Below are 19,964 nucleotides of genomic sequence, written 5' to 3'. Positions count from 1 at the left end.
TCTGAAAATACTAAATGAAAAATTCCTGAAATCATAAGTTTTAAGTTGTATGCTTTTCTGAGTAGTGTGATGAAATTTTGAGTCATTCCACTTCGTCCAGCCTGGGACGAGTGGATCAGTGCTGTATACACTACCCACTCATTAGTCACTAAGTAGCTGTCTCAGTTATCAGATTGCAGTGCTCAGTGTATTGCAGTACTTGTGTTCAAGAAAGCCTCATTTTACTTAATAAAGGCCTTAAAGTACAAGAGTAATGATGATGCTAGCGGTTCAGATATACCAAACAGGAAGCTGTACAGTGTGGGTATGTACAGGAAAAAATGTAGTATATATAAGACATCCTGGGGGGGTGTTGGAACATACTCCCCATGGATATGGGGGACTATAGTGTCTTGAATTGAGACTTTGGCATATGCCATATAAAAACGAGTCACGTAGCATAGAGCTACTCACTTTTCAGACTTGAAGTACGGGAAGTAGCCTCATACTGAATCTGAATCTTAGAGGGAAACTTCTTGAGTAAGTTCCTGATAAAGCTGATTACTCTTCTGTTTACTAGGCTCATCTGGGGACAGGTGACCCTTACACACCGGGATTTCCTTCCTTCAATCATACTCAGTTTCCACCATCTCGGTCATCAGGATTGCCTAATATACCTGTCCAGACAATTTCCAGAGCCAGTGCAGAGAAACTGTTTGAGTAAGTTCTGATTTGAAAACTGTCTTGCAGGGTGAGAGTTTATGATTAAAGAGAGATAATTTGTTTAAGTTGATTTGATTTAAATCTTAAAACTATTGGCTACAGTTTTCCACATTTGGAACATTTTGGGGATGGATAGCTATTAACTTGATATAGAAAAAAAGGAAATTTTCCCTCCATAAAGTAATATTAATAATAGACACCGGATTTACAAACTCAAGGAACCCTTGTTCAGTTCATGCAGTGAATTCCTTGTGCAGTAATCCTGGCCTAGCTTCTGCTTGAATACTTCTTGTGATAAAGCACTTTGTTGTCTGTGGCAACCCATTCAGTTATTGGGCATCTGTTAGAATTCATGTTGAGCTGAAATGTTGTTCCCTATGACACCCATTAGTTCTGGATTTTCTTTTTAGCAATAGAACAGTTTAACTTTTCTTGTCTATAGATTTAATATCCTCAGTCCTCGTTACAGTTTCTAGATGTTTTGCAGCCATGATTAGTCCTGGAAATCCCTGGTGTAGTAGTATTTCTCTTTAAAAACAGGACCCAGTCTGATTCCAGTACATGTCATTGATTTTTATCTTGATATGGATATATTGTATACCTCATTGGCATAGGATGTCAATCTAGTTTCAGATATTCATGGGAACATTTATTTGCCGAGTGACATAGAACAAGTTACTCCATTGATCATGTTTCTTTTCTTTCTTTCTTTTTTTTTCTTTACTTAACTGGATAGCTAAAATATTTTGTACCTAACAGGGTGATTGGTCTCAAATGAAGAGCATCTACATGTAAGGACTTTGTAAAATACTGTGACTATTAATAATGCTGTCTAAGTCTAAGAGGCATTTATTATAATAGGTTCATATTATTATTTTTATGATTTATTGATTTTACAGGGGTGGGGGTGGCATAGCGCGAGAAGTATCAACTCATAGTTGCTTCACTTTGGTTGTTAATTGATTGCTTGTTGTATGTGCCTTGACCAGGCAAGCCCAGGGTTTCGAACTGGCAATCTCAGCATGGTAGGGCAACACTTTATCTGCTGCGTCACCACAGGCCAGGCTGTAATAGGTGATTCTTATTGACTCATACCAAACTTAGAATCAGGTCTTCATTCTCACCACATAACCTGTGAAGCCAGCCCCTTATCCTTGTGTAGTGAAGGATAATAATGATTTGACATATAGTGTGATCCTAGAACAATGCAGAGATTGGGGCACTGACCACTCCCACAATTGAAAATTTGTGTATAACTTTTGACTCCTCAAAAACTTAACTACTAATGGCCTACTGTTGATCAGAAGCCTTACCAATAACATAAATAGCCAATTAACACATATTTTGTTACATGTATATGTATTATACAGTGTGTCCGTAAAGTCATGGTGCACTTTTGACTGGTCACAGGAAAGCAACAAAAGATGATAGAAATGTGAACTCTGCACCAATAAAAGGAAAACTCTCCCAGTTTCACACCTATTCAGTGCAGTTCGATGTGGGCTCATGCACAGAATTTTTAGGGCTCCTTAGGTAGCTATCCCGTATAGCCTCTACAGACTCATCACTGACTGATAGCCTACCAGAATGGGGTTTCTCCACCAAACTGCCAGTTTCCTTCAACTGCTTATCCCACCGAGTAATGTTATTCCTATGTGGTGGCGCTTCGTTATAAACACGCCGATATTCACGTTGCACTTTGGTCATGGATTTGAATTTAGTGAGCCACAGAACACACTGAACTTTCCTCTGTACCGTCCACATCTCAACTGGCATGGCCGTGGGCTGCTCTGCTGTATACACGATGTTACGTCATCATCTGCACATGCGCACATGCTGCCACATCATCCTACAGAAACTGGGAGGGTTTTCCTTTTATTTGGTGCAGATTTCATATTTCTATCGTCTTTTGTTGCTTTCCTGTGACTGGTCAAAAGTGCACCAGGACTTTACAGACACACTGTATATATTATATACTATATTCTTACAGTAAAACTAGAAAAAAGTGTTACTAAGACAATCATAAGGCCTGACCTGTGGTGGCGGCAGTGGATAGAGCAGTCCTGGATCGCTGAGGTTGCTGGTTCAGGGTCCCAGGCTTATCCAGTAAAAGTATATACGAGAAGCAGCTATGAGTTGATGCTTCCCTCTTCTCCTCCCACCCCCCTTTTCTCTTTCTCTCACCTCTCTCAAAAATCAATAAATAAAATCTATGAGAAATAAAGAAAAAGAAAGACAATCATAAGGCAGATGGTATAGTTGGTTAGAACAGTCCTGAAACAAAGGTTGTGGGTCTGATCCCTGTTCAGGGCACATGCAGGAACAGATCAATCTCTCTCTCTCTCTCTCTCTCTCTCTCTCCCTCCCTCTCTCCCTCCCTCTCTCCCTCCCTCCCCCCTTCCTCTCTCTCTAATGTCAATAAATAAAATTTTAAAAATAAAAACGAAATAATAAGGAAGAGAACACATTTACAGTAATATACATAATAAAAAAGTTCATGTGTAAGCGGACCTGTGCAGTTAAACCCTGTGTTGTGCAAGGTTTTACACAACTTATTTATGTAAGTAAGCCCCTTTGAGCAGTCATTGTTTGAATAGCATTTGAGGAATTAGGTAGGGGTAAATATTTAACTACCAGAAGCATGAGAATATTCTTTTATAACTGAGATAAGCCTGTATACATACTAGTAGAGATAGTAGAGAGTTAGTAAACATAGGAATATATTGATGGACTTTTACATAAAAACTCCATTCTGAGTCATCTTGGTATTTATTTTAAATGTAAACTATATGTCTCTGGCAGGTACACATCAGAAGAGGAAGGTAAGGAATTTATTTTAAAAACACTGGTTGTCTGACCAGGCGGTGGTGCATTGGATAGGGTGTTGGACTGGGACGTGGAGGACCCAGGTTCAAAACTCTGATGTCCACCAACTTGAGCGCGAGCTCATCTGGTTTGAGCAGGGGGTTACACGGTCTGGAGTAGACCCCCCCCCCCGCTCTCGCTCCACAAGGAACGAATGAGAAAGTAATCAATGAACAACTAAGGTGCCACAACAAGGAATTGATGCTTCTCATCTCTCCCTTACTGCCTGTCTGTCCCTATCTGTCCCTCTCTCTGTCTCTGTCACAAAACAACCCCCCCCCCCAAAAAAAAACATTGATTAAACAAGGAAGAAATTCCTGGTTTTCAAATGACTGCCTACAGATCAGAATAAGGTACAGTAGCCACTAGGGAGTAAATTTTATGTCTCTTACGTGTCCTCTTAACCTAGAACTCTACCGGATGGTAAGGAGGGCTGATTTTGTAAATCTGGGAAAAGTAACAATAACTCAGACACTGATTTCTGTTTTTTCCTTGTAGATATATGGAAGAAGAGTGTCCTCCTGCTTGGAGACTAGATGCTTTCTGTAAGCTGGTAACCAAACCAAATAGGCATGTGAAACTCACTGTGAACAATGTACTGAAAGAGATAAGAATTTTAAATGTCTTTGGTGTTATTAAAGGCTTTGAAGAACCAGGTATAAACCCTTGTTTTTTTGTTTTTAAATCTCTCTCTATCTCTAATCTGTTGCTCTATTTATGTATTTCTGTTTTCCTCCCACTTAAGCATGTGGCCAGAAGAGAGAGTGTAGGAAGGCTGACTTGGCTTTGTGAAACACTTAAGTCTTATTTATGTTAGAATGAATCATTCAGGTGTCAGTTTCATCAGGAGCTAATAAGGCCCTAGTAGAGTAACTTGTCAAAAACTGATCAGGACTAGCCCTGGCCGGTTGGCTCAGCGGTAGAGCGTCGGCCTAGCGTGCGGAGGACCCGGGTTCAATTCCCGGCCAGGGCACACAGGAGAAGCGCCCATTTGCTTCTCCACCCCTCCGCCGCGCTTTCCTCTCTGTCTCTCTCTTCCCCTCCCGCAGCCAAGGCTCCATTGGAGCAAAGATGGCCCGGGCGCTGGGGATGGCTCTGTGGCCTCTGCCTCAGGCGCTAGAGTGGCTCTGGTCGCAACATGGCGACACCCAGGATGGGCAGAGCATCGCCCCCTGGTGGGCAGAGCGTCGCCCCATAGTGGGCGTGCCAGGTGGATCCCGGTCGGGCGCATGCGGGAGTCTGTCTCACTGTCTCTCCCTGTTTCCAGCTTCAGAAAAATGAAAAAAAAAAAACAAACCAAAAACAAACAAACAAACAAACAAACAAAAAAACTGATCAGGACTAGAAATCACTTTTAATTATTGAGTAGACCAGCGGTAAGCAAATTTGTAATTGAAGGGCAGATAATAAATATTTTACAGGCCATACAGTCTCTACTGCAGCTATTTAATACTGGCGTTGTAACATGAAAACCGTCACAGACAATACACAACGAATGATCATGCAGCCTGTAGTTTGCTGCTGATCCGGGAATAGGTCGTCTGTCTCTTTAAATGCAACCAAATAGTCATACCATTTAATATGGGAAGCCCTTGCACTTCAGTTGCTTATTAAACAGCAAGTGAGCACAAATACATAGTTGATAAATGAACTTAATTGGTAATGTAGAAAAAGAGCAGCAGTACCAAGGAAAAGGATTAGTATGTCACTTGAATTTTTTATCCCCGAAGTCCTAAGGCTTGCTTATTCTTAATACGTATACTACTTCATTTTTACCCTTCTATGAATGTGCTTATTCTAGACTTAGAAAACAGTTTAAAAGCTCATCGTATCTTATGTTTTTTTCTTTTCTTTTTCATTTTTTTCAGATCGCTATGTTGTAGTCGGGGCCCAGAGGGATGCCTGGGGCCCTGGAGCTGTGAAATCTAGTGTGGGTACAGCTCTCCTTTTGGAACTTGCCCAGATATTTTCTGACATGGTCTTAAAAGGTAGAGTGCCAATTTTTAGAACTTGAATATTTATGTGCTACATATATTTTTAAATATTACAGTATGCTTTGCTCACTTTTGCCTTTGTCATCACTCCTTCTACATCCTGAGTTCTTAAGTACAGCAGATTGTCTTTTGTTGTATCTGCCTGTGACTTTTTAAAAATGTAATTGACATACAATATTATATTAGTTTCAAATGTACAACATAGTGATTTGACATTTTATATACCTTATGAAGTGATTACCATAAGCTTAGTAACCATGTTACCATATTAAGTTATTATGATATTATTGACTATATTTTCTATGCTTATAAATTATATCCCTGCCTTTGACTTTGAAACAGCTTTCTGGCCCTGGCCGGTTGGCTCAGTGGTGGAGCATCGGCCTGGCGTGTGGAAGTCCCGGGTTCGATTCCTGGCCAGGGCACACAGGAGAGGCGCCCATCTGCTTCTCCACCCCTCCCCCTCTCCTTCCTCTCTGTCTCTCTCTTCCCCTCCCGCAGCCAAAGCTCCATTGGAGCAAAGTTGGCCCAGGCGCTGGGGATGGCTCCTTGGCCTCAGCCTCAGGCGCTAGCGTGTCTCTGGTCACGACAGAGTGATGCCCCAGATGGGCAGAGCATCGCCCCCTGGTGTGCGTGCCGGGTGGATCCTGTTCGGGCGCATGCGGGAGTCTGTCTGACTGCCTCCCTGTTTCCAGCTTCAGAAAAGTACAAAAAAAAAGAAAAGAAACAGTTTTCCATGTAGTTTCTTTATTATCCTGGGAATCATATAACAGGGGTTCCCAACTTTTTACACAGGGGGCCAGTTCACTGTCCCTCAGACCATTGGAGGGCCGGACTATAAAAAAAAACTACGAACAAATCCCTATGCACACTGCACATATCTTATTTTAAAGTAAAAAAAAAAAACAGGAACAAATACAATATTTAAAATAAAGAACAAGTAAATTTAAATCAACAAACTGACCAGTATTTCAATGGGAACTATGCTCCTCTCACTGACCACCAATGAAAGAGGTGCCCCTTCCGGAAGTGCGGCGGGGGCCGGATAAATGGCCTCAGGGGGCCGCATGCGGCCCGCAGGCTGTAGTTTGGGGACCCCTGATATATGTTTCTTTTGAGACCCTGGAAAGTGTTATATCTGGCCCTAATTCTTAGGGCCAGAATGATATGATATGGTAAATCTAACATGGCCCTTCAGGAATCTATTTGAAAGCTCTATAGTTTTATTATAAAACCAGAGTGTATAATCTGATGCAATATAGAATATATATTATAAACCATATGTAAAGGCTTACTTTCAAGCCTTTCGCCCATGATATTCGCCATTCCTCTGTACCTGCCCCCACACACATGCAAACCCTCATCACATTTTTTTATCTTTGGGTCTTAGGATAAGTTGCAGTGCTTACCTTTTATTCAAAAGTACATTCATGTAGAAAGACATAATACCTCGGGAAAGGGGAGAAATGGAGGGCAGTGACACGTACAGCCCCCAAAGGAACTGTTGCTAATGTAATTTCTCTGAAAACTCTTCCCTATAACTTAATGAGTTTTTATTCTTTTTATAATAGCTGTTTTAAAGTAATCCATTGTTTTAACTCACATTTAAGCAAATTGTTCTCAAAAAAGATACATGGTGATTTCAAATATGCCTTGGTCCAGAAGTTAAGGGACCAAGTTTTATCTTAAGTCAGTTGTCTGCCTATAATTATTCCCAAAATAAAACTAACTTTATGTTGTTTTTTAGGTGGGTTTAAACCCAGTAGAAGCATTGTCTTTGCCAGCTGGAGTGCTGGAGACTTTGGAGCCATTGGTGCCACTGAATGGCTAGAGGTATTTTTTGTTTGTTTGTTTGTTTACAGAGACAGAGAGAGTCAGAGAGAGGGATAGACAGGGACAGGAACGGAGAGATGAGAAGCATCAAACATTAGTTTCTCATTGCGCATTGCGACACCTTAGTTGTTCATTGATTGTTTTCTCATATGTGCCTTGACCACGGGCCTTCAGCAGACCGAGTGACCCCTTGCTTAAGCCAGCGACCTTGGGTCCAAGCTGGTGAGCTTTGCTCAAACCAAATGAGCCCGTGCTCAAGCTGGCGACCTCGGGGTCTCGAACCTGGGTCCTTGGCATCCCAGTCCAACGCTCTATCCTCTGCGCCACCGCCTGGTCAGGCTGGCTAAAGGTATTAACTACACCCAGAATGGTACCAGAAACCGTGCTCCTAAAGATTCGATTATATATCACTTTTGCCTCTGTATATTTAGTCTCAACAGAACCCAAATTTAACAAGAAACCCCTAATAATAGTTATTCTATGTGATAATTAGATTAATACATGTTAGTACATTAGTATTTTTCCCTCTCTTCTAGGGATACCTTTCCTCTTTGCACTTAAAGGCTTTCACTTACATTAATCTGGATAAAGCTGTACTCAGTAAGTATCCTTTTCAGTAGCTGTCGATGAATTTAGATAAATCAGTTATAAAACAGCAGATGAAAGCTTTCTAAAACAGTACTTGTTACTTTTTACAATTTACATGGGCCATATCCAGATCAAAGGTTGACTTAGCTTTCTCTTAATTGTCCCTTAAGTTATAAGAGGGGGCAGATTGCCTTGTCTAGGGCAATGGCTTTCAGTGTGCTCCCAGAGCAGCAGCAGCAGGATCACCGGGAGACCATTAGAAATGAAAACTATTTAGGCCCAGCTCTGAATGCTATTAAAAGTGCAGATATAGCTAATGGATGAACTGAGAATAGTGAAATGTCTCCACTTTGAAGAAGAAGGAGAGAATTACTGTTAAATGAAATCTTACTAGATTTGTCATTATTGCCATTTTAGCTTTGCAGCAGAATGTATTGAATATAGCAAGCTTATTATAGTTAGCAGATGACTGCCTTAACATGGATGAACCAAAAAGGTATTACAAAAACCAAATCATTAACCATAAACTATGCAAACTGAAGATGTGAGTGCTTTAGTTGAGTCAAATTTAGGTTAGCAAGCTTTAAAGAACTTTGACTCCTAAATCACGTTTTTATTTAGTTCATTAAGAGGATATAGTTGTTGTATATGCCACTGATCTATGTTATTGTCTTTCTGTTTACTTTGAGTTGTAGAAGTAACTGAAAATTGCTTGAGTAGAGAGAAGAGACAATGTTAAAATCTCTTTGCAGGTAACGGCAACTTCAAGGTTTCTGCCAGCCCGTTGTTGTATTCACTGATTGAGAAGACAATGCAAGATGTAAGTATATACCTAATTACAAAAATGTATAACTTAATTTTTTGCCTAATGCACATAAGGCAAAAAACATTGATATTTAAACTATTATAAGTGACTAATAGGAATTTGGAATAGATTTGCAACAGCATTATTTCAGTTGTGCTCTTGGCTCATTTGTGAGGAGAGGCGGGTAGTATATGAAGGGCTCTGATCTCAAACAATACATACATAGTCTGTTTAGGAAGATAGAACTCCATGAGACCTACACTATATGGTAGGGGCCCACAGGGGATTGTCTGTAGAATCAGGGTGTTAAAGAGGATTTTAAATGCACTTAAACTATTCCTAAGAATTAAATAAGAAGGCCAAATGAAATGTTTATTGACTAAAGACCGACATGTTAATGACCTTAGTTTTAAATGAATGAGGAACCAGATTTGCCTAATTAGATACAAAAGCTATATATCAGAGTGATTATAGGAACAAGGGTCAGGGAACTTGACCTCAGTTCCATGGGAAACTAGGGATTACTGTAGGGTCTCCAATAAGGCAGTAATGTGTTTGCAGAGTAGGCTGGCAGTAGTATAAAATGTTCTTGAAAGAAGAAATCAGCAATGAGATGGCATATCATGAAGGCTAGGGCTTTTTTGAGTGTGAGAGAAACAGAGAGAGATGAGAAGTATCAACTCATAGTTGAATCACTTTAGTTGTTTATTGATTGCTTTTCATACGTGGCTTTAGTGGGAGGTGAGGTGGGGTTCAAGTTGAGCCAGTGACCCCTTTCTCAAGCCAGCGATCTTAGGATGATGTCAATGATCCCACACTCAAGCTGGAGGAGTCCATGGTGAAGCCAGCAACCTTGGGGTTTTGAACTGGGACCTCAGCTCTAGCCACTGTGCCACCACTGGTCGGGCTAGGAAAGGTTTTTAAAATTGTACTTAAATGACCTTTAAACATTTAACAAAAGGAACTAACATCATTAGCTTAGTAGGAATAACTTTGGAAACTTGATCATTTTTTCATAATTTTTTTCAAGGAAATATAATAAGAATTAAATATTTAAAAATATTTGCGAAGAGAAACATGTTTCAGAAAGGTTTGTTTTAATGACAAATTGATTTCTTATTTTACAGGTGAAACATCCCATCACTGGGCTATCTCTATATCAGGATAGCAACTGGATCAACAAAGTGTAAGTTGAGATAAGTGAATGAATAGCTAATAGAAAAAGAGACTCACACAGTAGCACCTACTGTGTTAGGTAGAGATCTAAATGTTACTTGCAGTGAGCTTACCTATACCTAGAGAAGTTCATTTTAAGGCTTTGGGACTAAGGGTAAGGTTGCATGGTTGCACAGTCTGTTCTTTAGAAAACTTTCTTATAAAACACATTCTTGCTTTCCCTGCAGCGAGAAACTTTCATTTGATAATGCTGCTTTCCCTTTCCTTGCGTACTCTGGAATCCCCGCAGTTTCTTTCTGTTTTTGTGAGGTAAGTCTGAAGAACTCTAAGCATTATCTTGGATCTTTCTATTTTGAGACAAGTTTCTAGAGTGCTTAAAATGTCTTAAGAAGTTATATACATGCAGTTATTACTTACTACCTTATGATTAGTCTTAATATAGAATTGTTATCTCAATTAGCTAAATTAGCATTTGCTTTTATTTGCTAAAACTTCATTACGTAAAATCAGTCAGTAGCAGGGGTATGTATTGGGCAGTGGAAGTATAGAATACTATTTTTCTGTCAAACCAAGTTCTATGCTGTTCTTGATACCTCTTGAAATATGGTTCTGGATATTTGTTCTTACACAGAGATCATTGATAAAAGAACAAAAATCAAACAGATACAAGATTGTTATGAGGCAGAGCCTTGAACTGACCTAGTTGTAGGAAAACAAGGTTGGCTTGGTACAAGAGCCAATTGGAAGGGACTGAAAAATAGGCAGAGTAAACAACATGATGAAGACGTGTACGCTAAAGCGCTAGCTAGAGTTGGAAAACCAGCTGTGTAGCAAGCTCTTCTGAGGGTGAAGAGATCCTAGAGGCAGCACAGGGGTCAGGGTGGAAGCTCTTGACTTTGGCATCAAATTGTCGATCCAGCCAGGTCCTTACTAGACTTATCACTGGGTGGTTTAGCCTGGGACTAGAAGGGGAAAGGTCTGAAGTGGGGGACTGATGAAATATCTGGATTTGGAGATTAACACAGGTAGAATTCCCTTGACCAGAGCAGTAGTAATGAATTGTATAGAAATAGCTGGTTGTGAGCTATGAGTCATTACCTATGATTGAGGAAATTTATGGGTATAAGATTCCTGTTGATCTTTAGAAGTTGTCTTTTTTTTTTTTTTATAAACTTCTTAATGACTTCTTAAATGTCAAAACCTAGGAGTCCTGGTTTAGAGGTACAGATAATACAGAAATGTACAGTCTGAATGTAAAGAATTGAGGTCAGACCAAAGAATTGTCGATGAGATTGTCACCGTGGACAATAGTCAGGAATAGAGCTGAAGAAATTGTTACTAGAGTTGTGTAATGAGAAGTTCTTGTGAACACCAAACATTCTTTTTTTTTTTTTTAAAGATTTATTTATTCATTATAGCGAGGGGGGAGAGAGAGAGAGAAAGGGGGGAGGAGCAGGAAGCATCAACTCCCATATGTGCCTTGACCAGGCAAGCCCAGGGTTTTGAACCGGCAACCTCAGCGTTTCCAGGTTGACGCTTTATCCACTGCGCCACCACAGATCAGGCCAAACATTCTTGTTATAAAGGTAAAATTATAAGCCTGGCCTTTGGTGGCACAGTAGATAGAGTGTTGACCTGGAACACTGAGGTCGCCAGCTCAAAACCCTGGGCTTGCTCAGTCAAGGCTCATACGACAAGTAAGCAATGAACAACTGTAGTAAAGCAACTAGGAGTCGATACTCCTTGCTCCCCTTCCCCTCCATCTTCTCTGTAAAATCAGTACATAAAGTTTAAAAAAAAATAAAGGTAAAATTGTATGAATGGATCAAATGCTGCATGATTAAGAAGGCATTTTAGTCTAAGAAGTAGTAACACTTTATATTGAAAGTACATGTCACCTGACCAGGTGGTGGCACAATGGATAGAGCATCGACCTGGGATGCTGAGGACCCAGGTTCAAAACCCCAAGATTGCCAGCCTGAGTGTTGGCTCATCCGGCTTGATTGTGGGGTTGCCAGCTTGTGTGTGGGATAACAGATATGACCCACAGTCACTGGCTGAGCTGGAGCCCCCTGGTCAAGGCATGTATAAGAAAGCAATCAGCCTGACCTGCAGTGGCGCAGTGGATAAAGCATGGACCTGGAACACAAAGGTCGCCAGTTCAAATCCCTGAGTTTGCTCTGTTAAGGCACATACAGGAAGCAGCTACTACCAGTAGATGCTTCCTGCTTCTCCCTACTTTTTCTCACTCACCCTCTCCTTCTCTCCCTTCCCTCCAAAATAAAATCTAAAAATAAATGTTAAAAAAAAAAAAAAAAAGAAAGCAATCAATGAACAACTAAAGTGCCCAACTATGAGTTGATGCTTCTCATCTCTCTCCTTTCCTGTCTCTTTGTCTCGATAAAAAAAATACATTTCATGCATCTTCTTTCCTCATTAAAATGGGCCACTTGCCTGACCTGTGGTGGTGCACTGGATAAAGCATCAGCCTCTAATGTTGAGGTTGCCAGTTCAAAATCCCAGGCTTGCCTGACCAGGCGGTGGGGCAGTGGATAGAGTGTTGGACTGGGATGTGGAATGACCCAGGTTCGAGACTCCGAGGTCGCCAGCTTGAGTGCGGGCTCATCTGGCTCGAGCAAAAAGCTCACCAGCTTGGACCCAGGGTCGCTGGCTCCAGCAAGGGGTTACTCAGTCTGCTGAAGGCCCGCGGTCAAGGCACATATGAGAAAGCAATCAATGAACAACTAAGAAGTCACAACGTGCAACGAAAAACTAATAATTGATGCTTCTCATCTCTGTCCGTTCCTGTCTGTCCCTGCCTATCCCTCTGACTCTCTCTCTCTGTCTCTGTAAAAAAAATAAAAAAATAAAAAATAAAAATAAAATAAAAAAAAACAAAATCCCAGGCTTGCCCAGTCAGGGCACATGTGAGAAGCAACTATAAATTGATGCTTCAGCCCCTTCGCCCCCCCCCCCATTTCTCTCTCTCTAAAAGTCAATAAATAAGATCTTTTTTAAAAATTAAAAACATAGGCCCTGGCCGGTTTGCTCAGTGGTAGAGCTTGGCCCGGTGTGTGGAAGTCCTGGGTTCGGTTCCCAGCCAGGGCACACAGGAGAAGCACCCATCTGCTTCTCCACCCTACCCCCTCCTTTCTCTCTATCTCTCTTCCCCTCCCTCAGCCAAGGCTCCATTGGAGCAAAGTTGGCCCGGGCACTGAGGATGGCTCCATGGCCTTTGCCTCAGGCACCAGAATGGCTCAGGTTGTAATGGAGCAGTGCCCCAGATGGGCAGAGCATTGCCCTGGGTTGATCCAGGTTGGGTGCATGCAGGAGTCTGTCTCTCTGCCTCCCTGCTTTTCACTTCAGGAAAAAAATAAAATAAAAAAAGTAAATAACTAAAATAAAATGGGCCAAACTTCCTGGAGAAGGTAACAAGGATATATAACCCAAAGGAATTTGGATAGAAATCTGTTCTGGCTATCTGATGTAATAGAACAGGGATTTTTTTTTTTAATAACTTTATTTATTTTAATGGGGTGACATTAATAAATCAGGGTACATATGTTCAAAGAAAACATCTCTAGGTTATCTTGTCAATCAATTATGTTGCATACCCATTACCCAAAGTCAAATTGTCCTCCGTCACCTTCTATCTGGCTTTCTTTGTGCCCCTCCCTGCCCCCCTCTCCCTCCCTCTCCTCCCTCCCCCCCTAGAACAGGGATTTTATAGAACCTAGAAGAAAGTAGTCAATTTTGGAATATGTGAGGTTCAAAGAAAGTAGCAAAAGTAGTGTCTCCTTAAAATAGTGAATAAAGCCCTGGCCAGTTGGCTCAGCGGTAGAGCGTCGGCCAGGCGTGCGGGGGACCCGGGTTCGATTCCAGGCCAGGACACATGGAAGAAGCGCCCATTTGCTTCTCCACCCCCACCCCCTCCTTCCTCTCTGTCTCTCTCTTCCCCTCCCGCAGCCAAGGCTCCATTGGAGCAAAGATGGCCCAGGTGCTGGGGATGGCTCCTTGGCCTCTGCCCCAGGCGCTAGAGTGGCTCTGGTCGTGGCAGAGCAACGCCCCCTGGTGGGCAGAGCGTCGCCCCTGGTGGGCGTGCTGGGTGGATCCCAGTCGGGCGCATGCGGGAGTCTGACTGACTGTCTCTCCCCGTTTCCAGCTTCAAAAAAGAAAAAAAAAAAAAATAGTGAATAAGAGGCCTGACCTGTGGTGGCGCAGTGGATAAAGCGTCGACCTGGAAATGCTGAGGTCGCCGATTCAAAACCCTGGGCTTGCCTGGTCAAGGCACATATGGGAGTTGATGCTTCCAGCTCCTCCCCCCTTCTCTCTCTCTGTCTCTCCTCTCTCTCTCTCTGTCTCTCCCTCTCCTCTCTAAAATGAATAAATAAATAATTTTAAAAAACTATAAAAAAATTAAAAAAATAGTGAATAAGAGATAAATTTGGGGTTAGAAATATATTAGAAGCAAGGGAAGAATTGCAGTTACTATTATCTTGATTTTGTAACGACGTAAGGCACCTACTCTTCTAATCCACCGAGTACATTAACTTCACTTTGTTTTCCAGGACTTAGATTATCCTTATTTAGGTACTACTCTGGATACATTTGAGGTTCTCTCTCGGGAAGTCCGTGAGTTGAACAAAATGATGCGTGGAGCAGCAGAAGTGGCTGGTCAGCTCATCATTAAACTTACCCATGATGTTGAATTGAACCTGAACTATGAGATGTATAATGAGAAAATACTTGCATTTGTGAGGGATATGAACCAATTCAGAACAGACATAAAGGTGAGCGCTAATTAAAATCAGGTTCTTATTGCTGCAGTATTAATCAATTTGAAGAATGATGTTTAGCTGGGGAGAGACATAACTCATAACCAAAATTTGCTTCAAAGTGAACTGAGGTATAATTTTGCTTAGAATCCATAACTCATTTAAAAGGGAAGTTGGGAGGCTGTGGATCTAGGATAGACCACAGCCAGTATTTCAGAATCTAGAACTGTTTTCTATTGTTCATGTATTCCAAGCAGCCCACAAAGAGCTAGGACCCAGAAACTATCAAGATTCCAACCATGACTTTGAACCTATGAATTTGGACATACATGCCTTTTGGAGATGACATGGAGAGAACATAGCCAGTAGTTAGTTATAGTTTTACTTAGTGTTTATCCTGTGTAACATTCAGATGTTTGATAAAATCAAGAGCGGTTTCCAACTGATAACCAAATCTTAATTATTATGGCTTTCTTGATGCAAATTGTAACTGATCAGAAAATGGGACTTAACGGAAATAACTAGATTCTGAAGTTTGTTGAACTAAAATGCGTTAAGTGTTCTCATATATAGGGAAGTTTAACTGGAAACAGTACTACACAGAAATATGTACTAAATAGAGTATATTAAATTTTTTGACAAGGATGGTTTTCTTATGAGATTAAGAGTGTAGTTAGTCTCGCAAGTACTTATTTTATATGCTGGGCCTAAGTACGAGTGTATTTTAGTTGACAGAGCTTGAAGCTCCTGTGCAGGGTGCTTTAGTGTTCTCTGGGTCTTGCACTTGTCTGTGTCATCGCCTTGTATCAGAATCTTGGTGCTACACTAAATTAGAAAGGAATATAGAATAACATCTAATGGGAATGGAATGTCCTTTGCTTCAGGAGATGGGTCTGAATCTGCAGTGGCTGTATTCTGCTCGTGGGGACTTCTTCCGGGCGACCTCCAGACTAACCACAGACTATAAGAACGCAGAGAGAACAAACAGATTTGTTATGAGGGGAATCAATGACCGTATCATGAAAGTAAGTAAACTTTTAGAACATGAGGAACTGAAATATGTTAATTTTTAGTCGGTAAATCTTGCATTTCTAAAAAGTATAGTAATAACTCCAGGAGCTCTAGAATCCTTTGCTGCTTTAGAAATCAAAGATTTTAATTCTTACAAGATCTAAAACGACATCAAGATTGGAAATACAAGAGACATTTGACCTAGCATTAGTTATTTTAGGCTTTAAAAATATTTTAAAGAAGAGATCATTGGTGATTTTTAGCTGTCATTTTCTATATTTCTGTTTAATCCAGCCCTGAACTGCTTTTCAGCCTAGTCTGCTTGGGAGAAATAGAAGATTCTATTACAACAAACTTGTAAACCTTCCATATGTGTGCTCCAGCCCCCTAAATAGAGTTAGAGATCACTTTTACAAAGGATTTGACATTGGCTGTTACATAATACCATTTTAATGTTAAAAGATTAGTAGCCTGGTTTGCAACAGTCTTAAATTCAGGGAAATTTTTAACATTCGAAGTAGGAGAATTGCAGTGGTTTTACTGTATCAGGTCCTTTCCTCACAACAGAAGTCATAACGCTGTGTAAGCTCTCTTGTATGTTTTGTTTTTAGGTGGAATATCACTTCCTGTCACCCTACGTGTCTCCAAGAGAGTCTCCTTTCCGACATATCTTCTGGGGCTCTGGCCCTCACACTCTGTCAGCTTTACTAGAGCACTTAGAGCTGCGTCGAAAAAACAGCAGTGCTTTCAGTGAAACACTGTTGAGAAACCAGTTGGCTTTAGCAACTTGGACTATTCAGGGAGCTGCAAATGCCCTCTCTGGTGACATTTGGGACATTGACAATGAGTTTTAAATGTGATACCCATAACTTAGGGTAGTTGTGACTTGTGCTGGCTGTGCTAAATTTTCAGTAGGGCTACAAAACCTAATATTGTTTAAATTCTACCCAATTATATTGGTACTACTAGATGTCTTTAGGGCAGCAGCTTTTAATACACGGTAGGTACCTGCACTTCAAGTTAAAGTGAGTAACCACTTAAAAATGTTCATGACAGAACATTTTCTCTAGTATTTTAAGTGCTTTGTAATGGTAACTGCCTCTTTCCTATTACAGTTATAAAAAGTCAGAACCAGTTACATGAACTATTGGTCTAAATCCTAAGGACATGAACTGGTAGCTTTTGAGTGGGAGGTATCTGCTGAATGTTAAAAGTGGTAGCTTAGCGTGATCCTCTGTCCTTATTTAATGCTAGATACCAGGTAGCAAGATATCTGCTTTCTTTAAGGGTTTAGCTGGTTTCCACATACCTGAATGAAACAGTTAACTTTCAAGAGATGGGACTTGTTTTCTTGCCAGTGAGGTCTGAAATAGAGGTCCTTTAGCTGGATATAATAAAGTTCAACTGTTTATCACAGGGGGAAGGCCTTAATGTGTTAACCTTAAGATCGTTTATGAAAAGAGGAGACCAGAGCCAAAGACCTAGTGTATTTCTTTTCCTCTGTCCCCTCCCCCACAAGCCTTCGTTTAGTTAGTTGTTGTTTTAAGATATTTTGAAAGAGAACCAGTTTTAGGTGTTTAATTTCAAACTCAGTTTGTCAGACTTGAAAGAACATACTGCCAAATTTTGGTCAAAGTGTTAATTTTTTGGAAAAGCTTTCTGTCATTTTGGCTTCTGAGGTATTTATTATTTTATTTATCAGTGACAGAGATCACTATAAATGGTGTTTTTTTATAGAAGATAATTATCGGAAGCAGTGCCTTCCATAATTATGACAGTTATACTGTCGTTTTTTTTAAAAAATAAAAGCAGCATCTGCTAATAAAACCCAACAGATACTGGAAGTTTTGCTTTTATAATGGTCAATATTTGAGGGTTTTAGCAAACAGCCTCAAATAAAATTTTAAAGCTAAATATTAGAGAAGAATTAAAATTAATTAGGGGTTGCTAATCAAGTTAGACTTCTATTTAGCCAAGCAGATAAAAATGGTAGTTTTCCTAAATGCAATGAATTGTGACCAAGTTATAAATTAATGTCACTTAAAGGCTCTAATAGTACTCATGTAAAATTTTACAGCTCAATTTATCCAAAGTGTAACTTTTAATTCAAATTTTGCAAAATTTCCAGTACCTTTGTCACAAACCTAACTCACATTATCGGGAGCAGTGTCTTCCATAATGAATAAAGAACAAGGTAGTTTTTGCCTACCACAGTGTCTATATCGGAGGCAGTGATCTCCATATGTTACACTAAGGGTGTACGTAATTATCGGGAACAGTGTTTCCCATAATTTTCTTCATGCAATGACATCTTCAAAGCTTGAAGATCGTTAGTATCTAACATGTATTTTTAGCTCCCTATAATTCTGTCTTTTAGTTTTAGTTGCAAAAACATTTTGTGGTCATTAAACATTTGGTGAGTAAATTCAACCATGATAAAATACAATTATTCATTTAAGATTCCTTTTGTTGATTCAAAGGTTTTTATAAACCTAATGATTTAAATGTAAAGATTCAAGGTTGTTTTGAAACTTTATGTGATGTTTTGTCATATTTGTGGTTTCTCTGGGTCTTCTGTGGGATAGCAGCACACATTTATAATGTTTGCTATTGACAACTAAATTTAATTTTATCCCCTATATGCATGTTATCTCCTGTAACCTTAGTTCATACAAGTTTGAATCCAGAATTGACCTTTTAGCTTAAAGCAGGGGGAACTGTATAGGAGGTCGGGGGGGAGGGAGTGAAGGGTGTGGGGAGCTGAAGCTTGCAAAGAATTTTTGATCATGTCTACCTACCTGCGCATTAGTATATGTGGTCATAAGTTAACTGTAGATGTGAGCAAGTAAGTTTGAGGCTACATGAGTAAAGACTTTGTTTTCTACTACTCAACCTGATAATCAGCTGTTTGTTAGAGGGTAGTTCAATACTGTCACCTAAGAAAAAGTCCATAGTCTCTTAAAGTTCTTTAAACTTAGTGTCATTTTACCTAAGTTAAAATAAGATCTTGATTATTACAGCCTCATTGAATTGTCTCACTACCCAGTCCGAGTAGTCTTCACAGTGTTTTATCCTGAATGGCATTTAGTGTGGCTAAGTAAAAAGGTCATAGCTGGGATTCATGGTTTGTGTATCATACTAAAATAAAAGCTCAGTGACTTCAAGGTGTAATATGAATAATGGGCATACATTTTACAGCAGTCTCTTCAAAAAAACTTCTGAGGTGAAGGTTGAGCTATTTCCAGTAAAACAAGACAGTAAATAGTGAGAGGCTTAATATTCCTGAATGAAATGTATATATGACTAGTGACAGCTGCTGATGTTCACATTTCTTTCCTGGTTATAGATACCATGTGCATTTTGAAGGTAAAGAGAAAAATGAGTGAGCTCTGTCATAATTCACTGTTCTGGAACTTGCATGATCTTTACTGTGTTTCCTCTTAAAATATTTGAATATGTTACTTAGCTAAAAGATGGATTATTAATTAAATTTCTCAACCAACTGCTCAGCTAGATCTTTGTAAACAAGTGATATGCCCTATAATTGTATACAAGCTAGTATGTGCAACAATTCCTTATCTGAATTAATAAAATGCTTGAACACTGAGTTGTCATGTTTTAAAAGTAAATTTTATTTTTTAGAGCGTTTTAGGTTTACAGTACAATGGAGCCGAAAGTAGAGTTCCCATATACTCCCTGCCTGTGCACCCCACCCCCCAGCTTCCTCCATTTGCAACTTTTCCCACCAGAGTAGGACATTTGCATTTGCTACAACTGAACCTACAATGACATAACTTTGTCACTCAGAGACCATGGTTTACATTAAGATTCAACTCTTGGTGTTGTACATTCTGTGGATTTGGACAAATGTATAATGACATGTGTCCACCATTACAGTATATTACAGAATACTGTCTGCAAATCCTTAGTGCTTTGCTGCTTCATCTCCCTTTTAACCCCTGTTAGACACTGATTTTTTTTTTCTTTTTTTCTTTTTGTATTTTTCTGAAGTGAGAAGCTGGGAGGCATAGAGACAGACTCCTATATGTGCCCAACTAGGATTGACTCGGAACGATGCTCTGCCCATCTGGAGTGGCGTTGCTTCTTTGCAACCGGAGCCATTCTAGCACCTGAGGTAGAGGCTATTGAGCCATCCTCAGCAGCTGGGCCGACTTTGCTCCAATGGAGCCTTGGCTGCGGGAGGGGAAGAGAGAG

General features: G+C 40.2%; 1 protein-coding gene across 1 annotated transcript in view; it reads left to right on the top strand.

Annotated features, from left to right (window-relative positions):
- The window catches only part of TFRC (transferrin receptor), a 33,074-nt gene extending 13,718 nt beyond the window's left edge, over window positions 1-19,356 (top strand). The window contains exons 9-19 of the mRNA XM_066346887.1: window positions 560-699; window positions 4,066-4,223; window positions 5,436-5,555; window positions 7,309-7,394; window positions 7,931-7,994; window positions 8,735-8,802; window positions 9,915-9,973; window positions 10,191-10,272; window positions 14,532-14,753; window positions 15,623-15,763; window positions 16,361-19,356. Of these exons, the coding sequence (XP_066202984.1) occupies window positions 560-699; window positions 4,066-4,223; window positions 5,436-5,555; window positions 7,309-7,394; window positions 7,931-7,994; window positions 8,735-8,802; window positions 9,915-9,973; window positions 10,191-10,272; window positions 14,532-14,753; window positions 15,623-15,763; window positions 16,361-16,603 (1,383 nt within the window). The 3' untranslated portion in view covers window positions 16,604-19,356. The remainder of the gene's footprint in view (window positions 1-559; window positions 700-4,065; window positions 4,224-5,435; window positions 5,556-7,308; window positions 7,395-7,930; window positions 7,995-8,734; window positions 8,803-9,914; window positions 9,974-10,190; window positions 10,273-14,531; window positions 14,754-15,622; window positions 15,764-16,360) is intronic.
- The last annotated feature ends 608 nt before the right edge of the window (window positions 19,357-19,964 follow it).

This window comes from Saccopteryx leptura, chromosome 8 (assembly GCF_036850995.1).
Source record: "Saccopteryx leptura isolate mSacLep1 chromosome 8, mSacLep1_pri_phased_curated, whole genome shotgun sequence".
Taxonomy (NCBI): domain Eukaryota; kingdom Metazoa; phylum Chordata; class Mammalia; order Chiroptera; family Emballonuridae; genus Saccopteryx; species Saccopteryx leptura.
This window is presented reverse-complemented; position numbering and strand designations above follow the sequence as displayed.